Source organism: Spinacia oleracea, chromosome 4 (genome assembly GCF_020520425.1).
Source record: "Spinacia oleracea cultivar Varoflay chromosome 4, BTI_SOV_V1, whole genome shotgun sequence".
NCBI lineage: Eukaryota > Viridiplantae > Streptophyta > Magnoliopsida > Caryophyllales > Amaranthaceae > Spinacia > Spinacia oleracea.
The window spans coordinates 148,232,365-148,250,276 of NC_079490.1; the positions used below are offsets into that span (position 1 = coordinate 148,232,365).

At 32.9% G+C, this 17,912-nt stretch overlaps 2 protein-coding genes across 4 annotated transcripts; both read right to left on the bottom strand.

The window, feature by feature from the left end:
• Window positions 1-11,630: 11,630 nt before the first annotated feature.
• LOC130459242 (uncharacterized) lies at window positions 11,631-15,819 on the bottom strand. Of its 3 annotated transcripts, none has more exons than XM_056826473.1 (7): window positions 15,563-15,819; window positions 12,921-13,270; window positions 12,622-12,810; window positions 12,399-12,515; window positions 12,174-12,255; window positions 11,984-12,085; window positions 11,634-11,894 (listed from the first exon to the last, which is right to left on the bottom strand). In XM_056826473.1, exons 1-7 carry the CDS (start codon window positions 15,803-15,805, stop codon window positions 11,787-11,789), a joined length of 1,191 nt encoding a protein of 396 aa, XP_056682451.1. In that variant the 5' UTR covers window positions 15,806-15,819; the 3' UTR covers window positions 11,634-11,786. The 3 variants fall into 3 exon arrangements, 2 of the variants coding, with proteins under 2 accessions (XP_056682452.1, XP_056682451.1); XR_008918496.1 differs by having other exon boundaries at window positions 11,737-11,894; window positions 11,984-12,063; XM_056826474.1 differs by lacking the exon at window positions 11,984-12,085 and having other exon boundaries at window positions 11,631-11,894.
• A 15-nt stretch (window positions 15,820-15,834) lies between these two features.
• LOC130472007 (uncharacterized) lies at window positions 15,835-16,663 on the bottom strand. The gene is made up of 2 exons (XM_056842412.1): window positions 16,441-16,663; window positions 15,835-16,347 (listed from the first exon to the last, which is right to left on the bottom strand). The coding sequence occupies exons 1-2, from the start codon at window positions 16,504-16,506 to the stop codon at window positions 15,835-15,837; spliced, it is 579 nt and encodes a 192-aa protein (XP_056698390.1). The 5' UTR covers window positions 16,507-16,663.
• Window positions 16,664-17,912: the final 1,249 nt, after the last annotated feature.

Below are 17,912 nucleotides of genomic sequence, written 5' to 3' on the forward strand. Positions count from 1 at the left end.
AAAGTCAATTATTATTTTGTCATCAAATTTAGTTTATTACCATCTTACTAAGTGTTAATTGAAACTTAATCAAACTTTACATTAATCCAAAAATTAGAACGAAATTAAACTTAAAAAAAAGAAGGGAGACATACACTTTTATCTATGGCTATATATACGGGCCATGCGGCTATGCACATCTAAACACGGTGCTTTTCAAGCTTTTCAAATCATTCAGCTTAAGAAAAAATGGTAAATAAATAAATTAATAATAATAAAAAAAAGAATGTGAAATATTCAAATATTTCGTAGGATCGAAGCAATGGGATACTTCAAAGGATTTTTTTTCTATTTTGATAAGAGCAATGGGGTGGGGAAAGGCTAAATAGTTCAGGGCATTCAAGTGTTCAACGACGAAGGTCCAAATAACCATTAACACAATAAGTTAATTACAAATTCGATATTAAAATTTAAGAAGATGAAGGAAATAAAACACGACTTGGTTAAACAGGCTGAAATTGGACAATTACACAAGAAAAAAGTCTTACAGTGAACTAATGGTATAATCGTTTTAGAAAAAATGACTTTGTACATTCCCCTCTAGGAAATTCCCACAACTGTAATTTAATAATTTCCCTTCCCAGTACGTGGAAATCTGATTCTAATGTTAGCATATTTTTAACTTTAATTTAAAACATCGACTTCCCATTATTCCAGTACACGGATAAACATGTACACTTCACATTCCACTTTAATGGGAACACAAATATAATTATTATTGTTATTATTATTAAAATTAAAATCAGATTTGTATCAAGCAATTTACATTTGGGCGGGAAAATATTAAAGGAGAGAGTGACACGTATACAGTTTGGAGGGAAGGATGATGTCAGCGGTGTATTGCATCAAACTTGCAAACTGGGTCAAAGAAATGTGTAGGTATATAATTAGAAGATAGATATGAATCTAAGTGAGGTAGTGTATGATAAAGAGAAGTTAATTTTACTTTATTATAAGAATTAATACGAAAAATCAATGACCTTACCACAACTCATAGGGCAAATATCTCTAACTAATGGAGGGATAAATATGGATTAGATAGAAGTAGCATATCATTAAGGGGCAGATTAAGATAAATACTTGTTAATCTTTTATCAAGATCATAGTGTTTTCATAGCTAATTGTAAGCTGTACGTACCCCCAAAAATTACGAACTTAGGATAATAAAAACGGCCCAATATACCTTATAAATAATTCTTAAAGTGTCCTTTTTATATTTTAAGTGTTCTTTTTAGTTTTTAAGTGTTCTTTTTCGTATTTTTAAGTGTTCTTTTTGGTTAGTGGTAATTGAAAAAAGTTGATACGTAAATAGGGAGACAGATACGGTCACTAACATTTTAAAAGTACGAAGTTGTCAATGTCTTATGTTAGATCTAATACGAGTGGAATATCTTGGTATTGAAACAAACGAACAGCAAAATGACAAGAAGTATGTTATTATATGTTGCAACTTGTAAAATGTGGCGAAACTACCCATGATGATAACTGCCAAATGATGCATCATACCTTTTTATTTTTATTTTACTAATGAGTCATAAAAGTAATACTCCTTATATATTACACATGGAGATGGGGATTCGAATCTAATACTTATCATATTAATCTTCAGTCTTAATCAATCACTATATCAAGACCTCATTATAACGACTCATCATATATGGAATCATGTAATTGAGTATTGGAGTTTCTTTCATAGTTGGTGTGATGCGAAGGAACATATCTTTCTATATTAAAAAGCCCCAACGAGGTTGCTTTGTCGTAATTTTTCTTTCCAAATTTGCCCTTCTTAGCAAATTAATTACAACTTGTTTTTTTTTATATATATATATATATATATATATATATATATATATATATATATATATTTTGCATTATAGGTTTGGTGACCTTAATGCTTCTAGACACTTAGTGTCGTTGCATATATCCATGTGGCTGAGGAGTACATTAGAAAGTGTAATGTATTCTGTTTGTCCCAAATTACTTGTCTCAATTTGACTGCACACGTTGACCACCAATTGACCCAGTAAAGTTGTCTATACATTTAATAAGAAACGGAGTACATAATTATTATTTTTTGTAAAGCTAAACATCTTCATGCTGGTTTTTATAGAGATAGGGATATACACTTATTAACTTGCAAATAAAAATGATAAATTTTTGTTTGATGAAAACAATTAAGAAATAATGTCTTTTATGTTATATGGAGTACTTAATTAATATGAATACTCCTTCCATTCTTGAATGTAAGTCCTTTTGGAATCCAAAACAATCCAACAAAAGTACAATAATCACATGAATTTCAATAGAACATATGACTAATGTGGCCATGTGGTTAGAATAGAGAAATAATTGTGGGGTTTAAGATAAAAGTTTACTTCAGGGTAAACAAGTGTATCTTTTGATATTTATAAGGGTATAAAGGGAATAAATGCTAGGTAAATAATGAAAGATTCCAAAAGGAACTAATAAAAATTAATAACTCAATAATAATAAAAAAGAGACTAATATTAAAAAAATGGTAGTAAAATTATAAATATACGTCGAGCCACACGTGCAGCGCACGTGCTTCTGACTAGTTTCTAAATTGGTCAACTTTCGATATCTAAGAATTGCATCGAACTAAATCAAAAAAAGAAAAAGGCTAATGTCTTTGATGCCATCGCAGGCTATGTTTGGTAACATTAGCTGAAATTGATAAGGTAACTGAAATTGAAAAGCTAGCATCTGATATTAATAAGGTTCTGAAAATGATAAGATATTGATTTACATCAACTGTTTGGTAAAACTAGTTTTATGAGTACCTGAAATTTAAGTAATTTTTTCAATTGATTTTCTATATAACACCGATATACCACATCTAAATACTTATGTGTCATAAATAGTTACAAATAAAATACACAAATTAACTCATAATCTTATTTACTTTATTGTAACTAAAAATTTATATGAGTAGTTCGTAATGTGATTATGTGAACATAAAAAATCAAGGCCATACTTAATACGAAGTACTCCCTCCGTCCCGGAATACTCGATCCGATTTGACCGGCACAGAGTTTAAGGGACTTAAATTGACTTATTTAATTTAATAGGTACTAGTTGATAGTGGGGTATTATTTTAATGTAGTTAGTGGGAGGTGGGTTAAGAGGTGGGGTTGAGGGAGAGTAGGGGTTGAATTTTTAATTATTTTTTGTATGGAGTAGGGGGTAGGTGGGTTAATAGGGGTGGAGTGAGAAATAATATAATATTGTTAGAATATTTCCATTTTTAGAAACAGGTCAAGTATTAAGGGACGGCCCGATAAGAAAAACTGGTCAAGTATTCCGGGACGGAGGGAGTATAAGTCAATAACCAACCCCAAAAACTTACCTTCCCTATTCTCACAATGTCACATCTCCCCTATCCTTCTATTTTCTTCTCGTCTTCTTCAAGTTCATTCTGGAAGAAAAAAAAACTTGTAGATTCAAAATTCATTGGTTTATATAAACTTTCGTTTGGATTGAATTCTAGGATTTAGGCATATCAAATTTGCAACCTTAATTTCCTGTAATATAGGCTCCTTGCATTGATTCTGAGAATTTTTTTTTTATTATTAATCAATCTTTCTGCGTATTTGTTTGAAGGAAACAAAAAAAAATTCTGGTCTTGATCTACAGAAGTTACTTTTAGTAACGTTTGGAATTCAGTCTATTAACCCACCTTAAATTCGAGTAAATAGATCTGCAGGTCCCTAAACTTTGCCAAAAGGAGCAGTTAGGTCCCTCAAGTTTCAAAAGGAGCATTTAGGTCCCTGCGTTTGGATGGAATCCGCTGCTTTTTGTTTTCCGTCACTAACGTCCGTTAAAATGCATTTAAATTAAAAGGAAACTAAATAAAAGGCACTAAACGACAAAAAAACAGTTACATTTACCATTTACCAATAATTAAATAAAGGGAAATTCATTTCAGTTAGCTTTTTACAAAAATATAGCCGTTGAGGCTCTCAAAAAACAGAGTATTTAACATTCCATGGCAAATAAAACACTTAAAAATTTTGTAGAACGTGAATTATGAATTTTGTTACAATTTACAATTAGACGTTGCACTTACCGATATGTCCAGTATTTCATGCTCCTGAATCTAATTTATTTATCAAGTTTCGATGTGTGTTCAAGCCCGTCTAATTAATTAAATAAATGAACATAAACGAGCTTGTTCACGAGCTTGTAACATGAACGAGCATGTTTGTGTTCAGATCATAAACGAGCTTGTAACTGATTTGTTTAATGAGCCTCATTTTGTGTTCTATCTCGTCTCAAAGCTAAGCTCGCTCATCAGAGTATTATTTAACGAAATTCAATTAATGGTCATACTCGTTAGATAAGAGGACGTAAAAGAGCTTCGTCCGAGTAAGGTAATGAACCTTAATACGGAGTATGTGTTCAAACTAGGCACATATACGGAGTATGTATCCACTGTTCTGGAAATTTAAACATTTGTATTAGATACAAGTTGCATTTCAGACGCACTATATTTAATTTGGTCTTCCTTGGTCTACTAACTACTCCTAAGTATTTAATGAGGAGCATTGAGATGTGAGAAACAGCTTATCTTCCATTGGTCTTCCTTGACTATATAAACACAAGGGGGTTGGCTTAAAGCATTACAACAAGACTATATTTAATTTGGTCTTCCTTGGTCTACTAACTACTCCTAAGTATTTAATGAGAAGCATTGAGATGTGAGAAACAGCTTATCTTCCATTGGTCTTCCTTGACTATATAAACACAAGGGGGTTGGCTTAAAGCATTACAACAATATTCATCTCTTATATCTTGGTTTGTATTCAATACTCCATATATATTTCTTCTTCTACTCAACAACCCAGTGTTTTTTCCTTTCAATTCATCACAACACAATGAATATCTTCTTAACCATAGAAGATTTCGTATACAAATATCACCCCCCATATCAGAAAATAAAAATTAGTCATAAAAAAACACGAACGTAGTTTCTCTGTCTAAGTAGCCTTCCAATGTCATGCTTCCATGACCCCTTGTTGAGTCATCTCAGCAGATCATCGAATGGTGAGAAAATCATTTTTCGATGAAGTGAAGCTTGGGTTCGACAAAGGCGTGTTGTGAAGGGATCCACCTCGTGGGGGCCTCACCTCGAGAGTTCTAGATGATGGCCATCAAACCAAGGCTTCAAGCAGTACATGCAAACGAATGGCTGGCATGTGAACAGAAGGTACGCGAGGCAGTTGGTCTGTATCCCAGCATGTCTGTATCCCGGGCCGAACAAACGTGAGTCGGATCAAATTGTGCATAAATGGTATCCGTTACTCGGTTGGTCTTATGTTATGGTTCAAGTGTATTACCCTTTTGAGGATTGGGTTGGCAACGGGTATTTACTAGCCTTGTACAGTGGGGAATGACCATTGTCATGTAACTAGATTATCCTTTATTAATATATGTTGTGATTTTGTGTTTAATAAGTTAAGTGTAAGAACTATTTGTAATCAGTTTTGATGAAATGTGTATGGTGAAAAAGCAAATGAAAAGGCTCAGGAACTTGAAAAAGCTAAGTCAAAATCAAAAGAAGCTATTTTAAATCATTTATACACATGTAAATTGATTTCCCTTTATTTAAAATCAGTTTTATTATTATTTAATTGAACTTAACGGAAAATGTAACGGTGTTAATAAAAATAGCTTATTCCATCCATTTTGAGGGACCTAAATGCTCCTTTTGAAACTTGAGGGACTTAACTGCTCCTTTTGGCAAAGTTAAGGGACCTCCAGACCTATTTACTCCCTTAAATTCTATTTCAGCTCCCTATCAAACACTCCTAATTATTTAAGGTGACTTAGGCCATGTTTAGTTCACCTTATTTCTCCTGATTTGATATGATTTGATCTGGTCTGATCTGATCTGATCTGAATTTATTTTTTCTGATCTGATCTGAACTTATTTTTTCTGATCTGGTCTGATCTGATCTGATCTGGTTCTTCATAATTAAGTTTAAACAAAAATCTACATTTATTAATATTAAACGACTTACGTGTAAAATAAATGTTACACAAATTTATAATATTGATATTATTTATTTGACTTTGCTCATGATTTAACTATTCCTTATATTAGATAGACCTAGACATGATCTAGATAGATCGGATATGATCTAGACATATAAGTTCTGATCTGGATATGATCTGTACAGATCAATTCTGATCTGAACATAATTTGTACAGATCGATTCTGATCCGGACATGATTTGTACAGATCTGAGCTGTTTGGACATGATCAGTTCTGATCTGGACATGATCTGTACAGACCAGTTCTGATCTGGACATGATCTATACAGTTCAGTTCTGATCTGGACATGATCTGTACAGTTCAGTTCTGATCTGGACATGATCTGTACAGATCAGTTCTGATCTGGACATGATCTGTACAGACCAATTCTGATCTGGCAATGATCTGTACAGACCTGTTCTGATCTGGACATGATCTGTACAGATTAGGTCTGATCTGGACATTATTTGTACACACCAGTTCTGATCTGGACATAATTTGTACAGGCCAGTTTTGATCTGAACATGATATGTACAGATCAGGTCTGATGTGGACAGGTCAGTTCTGCTTTATACATGATATGTACAGATCATTTCTGATCTAGACATCATCTGTACATATCAGTTCTGATCTTGTCATGATCTGTACAGACCAGTTCTGATCTGGTCATGATTAGTATAAATCAATTCTGATATGGACATGATCTTTGCCGATCAATTTCGATCTGAACATAATCTGTACAGAGTCGATATCTAGACCAGTTATAATCTGGACATATCGATTCTGATCTGGACATGATCTGTACAAATCGGTTTTGATCTAAACATATTGGTTATGTAAGGATTGGTTCTGATGTAGACAAGATCTTTGCAGATTTGAACATGATTTGGACATGATCTGTACAGACCAGTTATGATCTGGATATTATCTGATTCTATCGGTTCTGGTCTAGATATATAATAGTTTTGATCTATAAAAATCAGCTTTGATATGGACATGACCTGATCATATCGTTTCTGATCTGGACTTAATGGTTTTAATTTGGACATGATGAATTTGAATGTTTTGTTAATGTTTTTTTATGCCTTAAATAATAGATTTTAATTGCACAAACAACAACATTATTTTTTATTAAAGAAATAATAGTAATAAATATTAAATATAATAACAATGATATAAATATATAATAATAATCATCATCATAATAATCTGGTCTGATCTGATCTTGTCTGATCTGATCTGATCTGATCTTACTTTTTCTGACAGATCTGATCTGATCTGGTCTGGTCTGATCTGATCTGATTAAATCTGAAATAAGTAATAAGGTCCTGAAATAAGGTGAACTAAACAGGGCCTTATACTAATAGCACCTAATCATTTAAGGTGAATGGAAATACTTGCCAAACAGAGGCGCAATTTTCAATATTTAAGCTATCATAGCGTTTGAGCTTACTTTATAACTCTTACCACTAAGACCCTGTTTAGTTCACCTTATTTATCCTGATCTGATATGATCTGATCTGATCTGATCTGAACTTATTTTTTCTGATCTGATCTGATCTGATCTGGTCTGATCTGATCTGATTCTTCAGAATTAAAATTAAACAAATATCTACATTTATTAATAATAAACGACTTACGTGTAAAATAAATGTTACACAAATTTATAATATTGTTATTATTTATTTGACTTTGCTCATGATTTAAATATTTCTTATATTAGATAGACCTAGACCTGTCAAAAATTGACCCGACCCGAAAACCGACCCGAACCCGACCCGAAAATAATGGGTCTTGAACAAGATTTTGTGACCCGTAAACCGATTTTATCCGAACCTGAACAACCCGAAAAGTAATGGATCAAAATTCGACCGAACCCGTTTTTGACCCGACCGATTGAAAATAATCGTATTTATAGTAATAAATGAGATTATGAGAAAATTTAAGCATAATAAACACGTTATTTTTACCATTGTTGTGTGTAATATGATTTTAGTTTGAATTATACGCCATATAAGGTTGAATTTGACTAAAGATAAACTTGTGTAGGAAAATTTGTTAATTTGTGCCCATATTTTGTATATTTATCACATAAATTTATGAAAATATAATGCGCGTTATAAAATCTCTCAACCCGTTGGGTCGACCCGAACCCGAAAGTTGTGGGTCTTGAACAAGCATTTGTAAACCCGAACCCGAAAGTGACTGACTCGATTCAACCCGAACCTGAAAATAATTTTTTACAAGCCAACCCGACCGACCCGTTTGACATGTATAGATAGACCTATACATGATCTAAATAGATCGGTTATGATCTAGACATATAAGTTCTGATCTGAATATGATCTGTATAGATCGGTTCCGATCTAGACATAATTTGGACATGATCAGTTCTGATCTGGACATGATCTATACAGATCAGTTCTGATCTGGACATGATCTGTACAGATCAGTTCTGATATGGACATAATATGTACAGTTCAGTTCTAGTTCTGATATGGACATGATTTGTATAGACCCGTTCTGATCTGGACATGATCTGTACAAATCAGTTCTGATTTGGACATGAACTGTACAGATCAGTTATAATCTGGTCATGATCTGTACAGACCAGTTCTGATCTGGTCATAATCTATACAAATCAATTCTTGTATGGACATGATCTTTGCAGATCAATTCTGATCAAAAAATAATCTGTATAGAGTCGATATCTAGACCCGTTATAATTTGGACATATCGATTCTGATCTGGACATGATCTATACAAATCGATTTTGATCTGAACATATTGGTTCTGTAAGGATCGATTCTGATGTAGACAAGATCTTTGCAGATTTGAACATGATCTGGACATGATCTGTACAGATCAGTTATGATCTGGATATTAGCTGATCTTATCAGTTCGGGTCGGGATTTATAATGGTTCTGATCTATAAAAATCAGTTCTGATATGAACATGACCTGATCATATCATTTCTGATCTGGACTTAATGGTTTTAATTTGGACATGATCAATTTGAATGTTTTGTTAATGTTTTTTTATGCCTTAAATAATAGATTTTAATTGCACCGACAATCACATTATTTTTTATTAAAGCAATAACATTAATAAAATATTAAATATAATAACAATGATATAAACATATAATAATAATACAAATAATAATAATAATAATAATAATAATAATAACAATAATAATAATAATAATAATAATAATAATAATAATAATAGTAATCTGGTCTTATCTGATCAGATCAAACCAGATCAGATAAGATCAGAAAAAATAAGTTCAGACCAGATCAGATCAGAAAAAATAAGTTCAGATCAGATCAGACTTTTTATTATTATTATTATTATTATTATTATTATTATTATCATTATTATGATTATTATTATTATTATTATTATGATTATTATTATTATTATTATTATTATTATTATTATTATTATTATTATTATTATTATTATTATTATTATTATTATTATTATTATTATTATTATTATTATTATTATTATTATTATTATTATTATTGGTATATGTTTATATCATTGTTATTATATTTAATATTTTATTACTATTATTGCTTTAATAAAAAATGATTTTGTTGTCGGTGCAATTAAAATCTATTATTTAAGGCATAAAAAAACATTAACAAAACATTCAAATTGAGCATGTCCAAATTAAAATCATTAAATCTAGATCAGAAACGATATGATCAGGTCATGTCCATATCAGAACTGATTTTTATAGATCAGAACCATTATATATCCAGACTAAAACTGATAGTATCAGATAATATCCATATCATAACTGATCTGTACAGATCATGTCCAGATCATGTTCAAATCTGCAAAGTTCTTGTCTACACTAGAACCGATCCTTACAGAACCAATATGTTCAGATCAAACCCGATTTGTACAGATCATGTCCAGATCAAAATCGATATGTTGAAATTATAACTTGTCTATATATCGAAATTATACAGATTATGTTCAGATCAGAATTGATCTGCAAAGATCATGTCCGGATCATAAATGGTCTGTACAGATCATGACCAGATCAGAACTGATCTGTATAGATCATGTCCAGATCAGAACTAATCTATACAAATCATGTCTAGATCAGAACTGAACTTTCAGTACAGATCATGTCCAAATCAGTACAGATCATGTTCAGATTATGTCTAGATCAGAACTGAACTGTACATATCATGTCCAGATCAAAACTGATCTGTACAGATCATAACTGAACTGTACATTTCATGTCCAGATCAGAACTAATCTGTACAGATCATGTCCAGATCATAATTGATATGTACAAATCATGTCTAGATTAGGACCGATCTGTACATATCATATCCAGATCAGAACTTATATGTCTAGATCATAGCCGATCTATCTAGATCATGTGTAGGTCTATCTAATATAAGGAATAGTTAAATAATGAGCAAATTCAAATAAATAATACTCCGTCCCAGATTAGTTGTTACACTTTCTTTTTTCGTCCGTCCCAGATTAGTTGTTACACTTCTAAATAAGGAATGACCCCACAATTATTATATTGTCTCTCTCTTCCTATTAAATTGTTTTTGTCCCTACCCCCTCTCTCATTTAATTAAAAAAATACCCCACTAACTCCTATCACATCAACTTTTTCAATAAAATAACAATTGATAACCAAACAACCACTTATCACCTAAAACTTTGTGCTAAGGTAAGTGTAACACCTATTCTGGGACGGAAGGAGTATAAATTTGTGTAACATTTATTTTACACGCAAGTCGTTTAATAATTTGTTTAAACTTAATTCCGAAGAATCAGATCAGATCAGACCAGATTAGATCAGATCAGATCAGATCAGACCAGAGCAGATCAGATCAGAAAAAATAAGTTCAGATCAGATCAGACCAGACCAGATCAGATCAGATCAGACCATACTAGATCAGATCAGATCAGGAGAAATAAGGTGAACTAAACAGGGCTAAATCTGAAATAAGTAATAAGGTCTTGAAATAAGGTGAACTAAACAGGGCCTTAGTTGGAGACCCATTTCTTATTATGGAGTACGTCTTTCACTAGTAGAAAAAATCACATTTGCAGCGCGTGTAAAACAGGCTTTTTGCAGCGTTTTCGCGCGCTGCAATTGTGATGGCTGCAAATACGGTAAGATTTTTTGCAGCGATCGTACACGCTGCAAATAACAGGTTAATTACAGCGCGGGTTACCTGTATAGGTTGCAAATAGTGTATTATTCGCAGCGCAGATCGACCCCTCTAAGCTGCAAATAAAAAGTATTTGTAGCGCATTGTTGAGAAAAACGCGCTGCAATTAGTTGTCATTTTGCAGCTTAGTTTTAGCACACGCGCAGCAAATAATTTTTTTTTTTTTTTTTAATAAATACATATTATAGCTCCGATCAGATGCAGATTTATATATTATCCTTGGACAATCCTGTTATTTTGACAAAAAATTATAATAAAAACATTATTAATAGGTTGCAAAAATTTTGCCATAGTTTCCCTTGTAATTTGCGAAACCCGGACAAAACGGGAATTTATAAAGACCTGTATAAAAGACATAACATACATATATGTTCCAACAACTACATATATATATGCTCCAAGTAGCATCCAACATCATATCCAACACATAACAAAAACATAAAACATAACATTACTAGATCACAACAAACTCATTCGCCGGCATCCATCAAATAGTTGTCCTTAAAATACTTTGCCCATTGTTCTCGAGTTTCTTCTAACTCCTCATCAGAATATGGCATTTCTCTTTGTACATAACCCTTCAAAAAAGAAAAACTTGGTATTAATTACTCGAAAACTAATTTAAGAGAAAATTGAATCTTATACCTAATTAAATAAGTTCACGTACCTCAGACAAATTATCCTTGTATTCATTGTATACTGTGACAACATCATGCATGTATTTCATCACATAATAACCACTATCCACTGCATCAACTTGTTGAGCACACTATTTACATAAATGAAGCACGTATATATGTGTCAAAGCAAATATTTTCAAATTAAGAGATTTAAGGAGTACAAACTTTAATTAGTACCTTCATCTGTATGAATCGTAACTTTTGTGACTTAATCTTCCGTTTGTCATTTTCAAGATTAGTCCAATAAATTCTATATGCCCTACATAAACAATAATTATAACACTTTAGTTCTCTATCAAAAATCTAATCATATTACTTTCAATAAAGAAATTAAATATAGCATGTGTTTTATTGATATATATAATATAATGAGTTGCAAATGAGTTTGTACATTCAACTTACATTTGTATAAAATTGAACCCTTCTAACTTCCGTGTCCCGGGAGGGGGAGGAGTGGCTGAATCAAACACGTATGCTAGGCCAAGGACAAGATCAAGGACGATAAGAACCCAATGATTCCTATTATAAAGTACCCAATTATATGATTAGTTGCATGAAAACAAGAGTTCTAATAATATTAAAAAATAAATAACATATATAAAAGTTAGCAGGTTATATAAGATACCCTTCATGGTAGGGAGCCAACAAGAATTTTGACTGCACATCCTTTTTCCTTTCATTTAAGAAAGCATCTTTTATATAGTCAATAACGCTTAAACGATTCTTCTTCATTGCGGCACAAGAAATTGCATCGGGACACAAAAAGTTAATATGAGACAACTTTAAGGGGAATATGTATTCATGATACAAGTACCTACATATGCAAACATAGGGTCATTAACCATAAGATCAAAGGATGACAAAGATTTTATAAATCGCCATGTAGGTAGAATCAAATGAGATAGCATAGGCAGAATAACATACATCATATAAACTTGAAGTACTTTAATACCGGCAAAATCCTTCGTGAGAAACTCAGAGATATCACGAGATTTGACAGAAGTCAGTGTGTCCTTTTTGTACGAGAAAATTGAAGCAGGAAGTGATAATGCTGATGATAATTTAGGCATATTGGACATCATGTAAGATAGTAGTTCACACTCCACCCTAAGGCCATCAACTTTACTACCAATGGGGTTATCACTTTTTGATGTATCTTTGTTTTTTGATCCAGATCCCTTTTTAAGGACACAACTACCTTTGGTGCTCCCTTTCTCACTTCCTTTACCATGGTGCGGTTTAGCCTTCTTCTTTGGCGGCGGCGTCACCATTTCCTTTAAAACAAAAAAACTCTAAGAAAAAAGAAAAGGGAAAATTGCACTAATGCTTTCAACAATATAACTAGGAACATTGAGAAATCAGTAACTTAAATGGTTTAGTGACATTTCTTAGTTTCTAAGACATTTTCGCTCCCATTTTAAAACTAATGAACCTAATGAATCATTTTAAACTAATAACATGTTTTATATGCTTTATTTAAACTTTCTAAGATTCATTCCAATATGGTTATACACATTTTAGTCTTGTTGGGTCGTTATGGACATATTTAGGCTAAAATGAGACCTTTTCGTTCCCATTCTTGAACTAATGAACTTAATGATTCATTTTAATCTAATTACAAGTTTTATATGCATTGTTTAAACTTTCTAAGACTCATTCCAATCTTGTTATGCACGTTTAAGGCTCGTTGGGACGTTATAGAACATATTTAGGCCAAATTGAGGCATTTTCGCTCCCAACTTTGCACTAAAGAACCTAAGGACTCATTTAAAACTAATTACATGTTTTATATGCTTTGTTTAAACTTTCTAAGACCCATTCCAATCAAGTTATGCACGTTTTAGGCTTGTTGGGTCGTTATGAACATATTTAGGCTAAAATGAGACATTTTCGCTCCCATTTTGGAACTAATGGACCTAAGGACTCACTTTAAACTAATGACATGTTTTATATGCTTTGTTTAAACTTTCTAAGACTCATTCCAATCAAGTTATGCACGTTTTAGGCTTGTTGGGTCGTTATGGATATATTTAGGTTAAAATGAGACATTTTCGCTTCCATTTCGGAACTAATGAACCTAAGGACTCATTTGAAACTAATTACATGTTTTATATGCTTTGTTTAAACTTTCTAAGACTCATTCCAATCAAGTTATGCACATTTTAGGCTTGTTGGGTCGTTACGGACATAATTAGGCTAAAATGAGACATTTTCGCTCCCATTTTTGAACTAATGAACCTAATGATTCATTTTAATATAATTACAAGTTTTATATGCTTAGTTTAAACTTTCTAAGACTCATTCCAATCAAGTTACGCACGTTTTAGGCTCGTTGGGTCGTTAAAGGACATATTTAGGCAAATTGAGGCATTTTCGCTCCCATTTTTGAAATAATGAACCTAAGGACTCATTTTAAACTAATTACATGTTTTATATGCTATGTTTAAACTTTCTAAGACTCATTCCAATATGGTTATGCACGTTTTAGGCTTGTTAGATCGTTATGGACATATTTAGGCTAAAATGAGACATTTTCGCTCCCATTTTGGAACTAATGAACCTAAGGACTCATTTGAAACTAATTACATGTTTATATGCTTTGTTTAAACTTTCTAAGACTCATTTCAATCAAGTTATGCACATTTTAGGCTTGTTGGGTCGTTACAGACATAATTAGGCTAAAATGAGACATTTTCGCTCCCATTTTTGAACTAATGAACCTAATGATTCATTTTAATCTAATTACATGTTTTATATGCTTAGTTTAAACTTTCTAAGACTCATTCCAATCAAGTTACGCACGTTTTAGGCTCGTTGGGTCGTTAAAGGACATATTTAGGCAAATTGAGGCATTTTCGCTCCCATTTTTGAACTAATGAACCTAAGGACTCATTTTAAACTAATTACATGTTTTATATGCTATGTTTAAACTTTCTAAGACTCATTCCAATATGGTTATGCATGTTTTAGGCTTGTTGGGTCGTTATGGACATATTTAGGCTAAAATGAGACATTTTCGCTCCCATTTTGGAACTAATGAACCTAAGGACTCATTTAAAACTAATTACATGTTTTATATGCTTTGCTTTAAATTTCTAAGACTCATTCCAATCAAGTTATGCACGTTATAGGCTTGTTGGGTCTTTATGGACATAATTAGGCTAAAATGAGACATTTTCGCTCCCATTTTTGAACTAATGAACCTAAGGACTCATTTTAAACTAATTACATGTTTTATATGCTTAGTTTAAACTTTCTAAGACTCATTCCAATCAAGTTATGCACGTTTTAGGCTCGTTGGGTCGTTAAAGGACATATTTAGACAAATTGAGGCATTTTCGCTCCCAACTTTGCACTAAAGAACCTAAGGACTCATTTAGATATATGTATATTCATTCGATTCCTTTCCATAAATAAAAATTATCATTAAATAATTTAATTGAATGAGAGGAGATGTAGAGATTTAGAACAATAACATATTTAGGCCAAATTGAGGCATTTTCGCTCCCACCTTTGCAATAGAAAAACTAAGGACTCATTTTAAGTATAATGATAAAGGACATTACCTCGTCGTCGAACAACACCAAATCTTTGGGCCATTGCAAATAACTTCCCTCAGTTTTCCCCAATTTGGTAAGACGATCTGGCGTGGGAACGGGAAGGTCTATCTCGCCGAACTCGCTATATGGTTTATCAACACCGACCTTGTAATGGGTTTCCATCATTTTTGTGTGGTGAACCAAGTCATTAGGCCAAGGTTCCACGTGACCATCTGCCACAACCACCAAATTCCCATTGTACTCATCCATTACGGCAAGACGAACGGCAAGCATTTCCTTCAATGATCAAGTAACAAAAGTTTTATAAATACATTTATTTTACATGTACTAATTACAAAAACAACATTATTTACCTTTATTTCACGGAATGGTAGTGATGAATTTGTCACGTTGGTGTGATACTTAGGTGTGCCTAAGTTAGGCGTGCCTAAGTTAGGTGTGCCTAAGTTAGGCATGTGTAGACCACTCATTTGTTCCATCATGGTTTTAACATGTTTTTGGACTTCTTGTGCCACCCGTTCTTGCAATCTTTCTTCAAATGTGGCCTCAAATTGGGTCAAGGAAGACCTTAATGCATCTAACTCTTCGGAGGAACAAACACTTTGACTCGCCATTCTTGCCTTTCTATCTAGTGGTCCAAATGCCTTTTCGTACCCAACATTACCACCGAGCGCTTTGACATGCCCATGACGGTCAGGCTTTCCAAGAGCCTTTGTTAATGCATCAACAGCTCGTTCTGGAACAAATGTCCCTTCCTCTTGTTGTTTGTTTTGTTGCTCCAAATTCTCATTCTGTTGGATGAATGAAAAGCTATTAAAATTATATCTCATATTTAACCACTATATAATATAAAAATAAAGGTCTAGGCATATATAAAATCTTACAACTAGAGAGACAATCCGTTGTGTATCAGGCTCATTTGGATCAACATCCCACGTCCCGTCAGGCATTTTCTTTTGGTGAGCTAATACCCAATGTATTGGGCGGTTAGTTACCCTACTAGATATCGAGGTTGTCCCTGAAGAGGAGGTGGTAGAGGCCGTTGATGATGCAGTGGAAGGAGGGAGTCTTTTGTCTTTCTCCCATTTCTTTACGGCCCTAGGGTAACTCAACTAACCCATGTGATGAGGATGCTTGTTTTGCTTTGCACTTCCTTGTGCCTTCAATCTCTTTTCCTATAACATAACACATTGGCAGCGTATTAGGCAAAGAAGATAAAAATGAGAAGAAAAATTATAGGCCATATCCATCTTTAAATAGGCCACGATTAAAGCAATCATATAAACTGACGATTATCTATATACAATGATTATAAGTGAGATTGTTGAAACAAATTATAGTACCTCAGCGTCAGGTTGTAGTCTACTTGACTTGAATTTTTCCCATTGTTCCTCGGTGATGAAGCCCTTGTAAACTTGCCATGGCATCAAGTGTGCGCTGTTTTTCGGAGGCTTAATCGTAAACTTGATCCAACGACCAACCAACCTCGACTTGAAGATCCTAAAACGTGCCGCAACTACTTTGTGGAATGACTTTTCCCTCTGACCATCAAGATCAATAATGTGAAAGAGTCTCTGTGCAAAAAACAAATCAAGTGCAATAAAATGAGTCCATTGCCTTTGTTTAAACTTTCTAAGACTCATTCCAATCTAGTTATGCACGTTTAAGGCTCGTTGGGTCGTTATAGGAGATAGTTTTGACCAAATTGAGGCATTTTCGCTCCCAACTTTGCACTAAAGAACCTAAGGACTCATTTGAAACTAATTACATGTTTTATATGCTTTGTTTAAACTTTCTAAGACTCATTCCAATCAAGTTATGCACGTTTTAGGCTTGTTGGGTCATTACGGACATAATTAGGCTAAAATGAGACATTTTCGCTCCCATTTTTTAACTAATGAACCTAATGATTCATTTTAAACTAATTACATGTTTTATATGTTATGTTTAAACTTTCTAAGACTCATTCCAATCTAGTTATGCACGTTTAAGGCTTGTTGGGTCGTTACGGACATATTTAGGCTAAAATGAGACATTTTCGCTCCCAACTTTGCAAAAAAGAACCTAAGGACTCATTTTAAACTAATTACATGTTTTATATGCTTTGTTTATACTTTCTAAGACTCATTCCAATCAAGTTATGCACGTTTTAGGCTAAAAAACAAGTCAACTTACTCAACTATTACCTTTATCTCCTCCCAAAAGTTTTGTTTGGTCACACCTTCCATATTTGGATATGATGGCTCATTGATATCAATTTTAAGAACACATATGCCAATTTGTACGCCATAGGCATGTGCCCACTCACCATCAGGTTGGCCGAACTCATTAAAAGTAAGAAACATAGGAGTTTTGT

Excerpts from the sequence above, each read along its gene's own strand:
- LOC130459242 (XM_056826473.1), bottom strand. The coding sequence starts at position 15,805 with ATGGATGAGTACAATGGGAATTTGGTGGTTGTGGCAGATGGTCACGTG. Across the intron at positions 12,811-12,920 it reads GTACTTCAAGTTTATATGAT|GTACTTGTATCATGAATACA; the intron begins GTATGTTATTCT and ends TTGCATATGTAG. Across the intron at positions 12,256-12,398 it reads GGGTTCAATTTTATACAAAT|GGCATATAGAATTTATTGGA; the intron begins GTAAGTTGAATG and ends TTGTTTATGTAG.
- LOC130472007 (XM_056842412.1), bottom strand. The coding sequence starts at position 16,506 with ATGCCTGACGGGACGTGGGATGTTGATCCAAATGAGCCTGATACACAA. Across the intron at positions 16,348-16,440 it reads AACGGATTGTCTCTCTAGTT|AATGAGAATTTGGAGCAACA; the intron begins GTAAGATTTTAT and ends TTCATCCAACAG.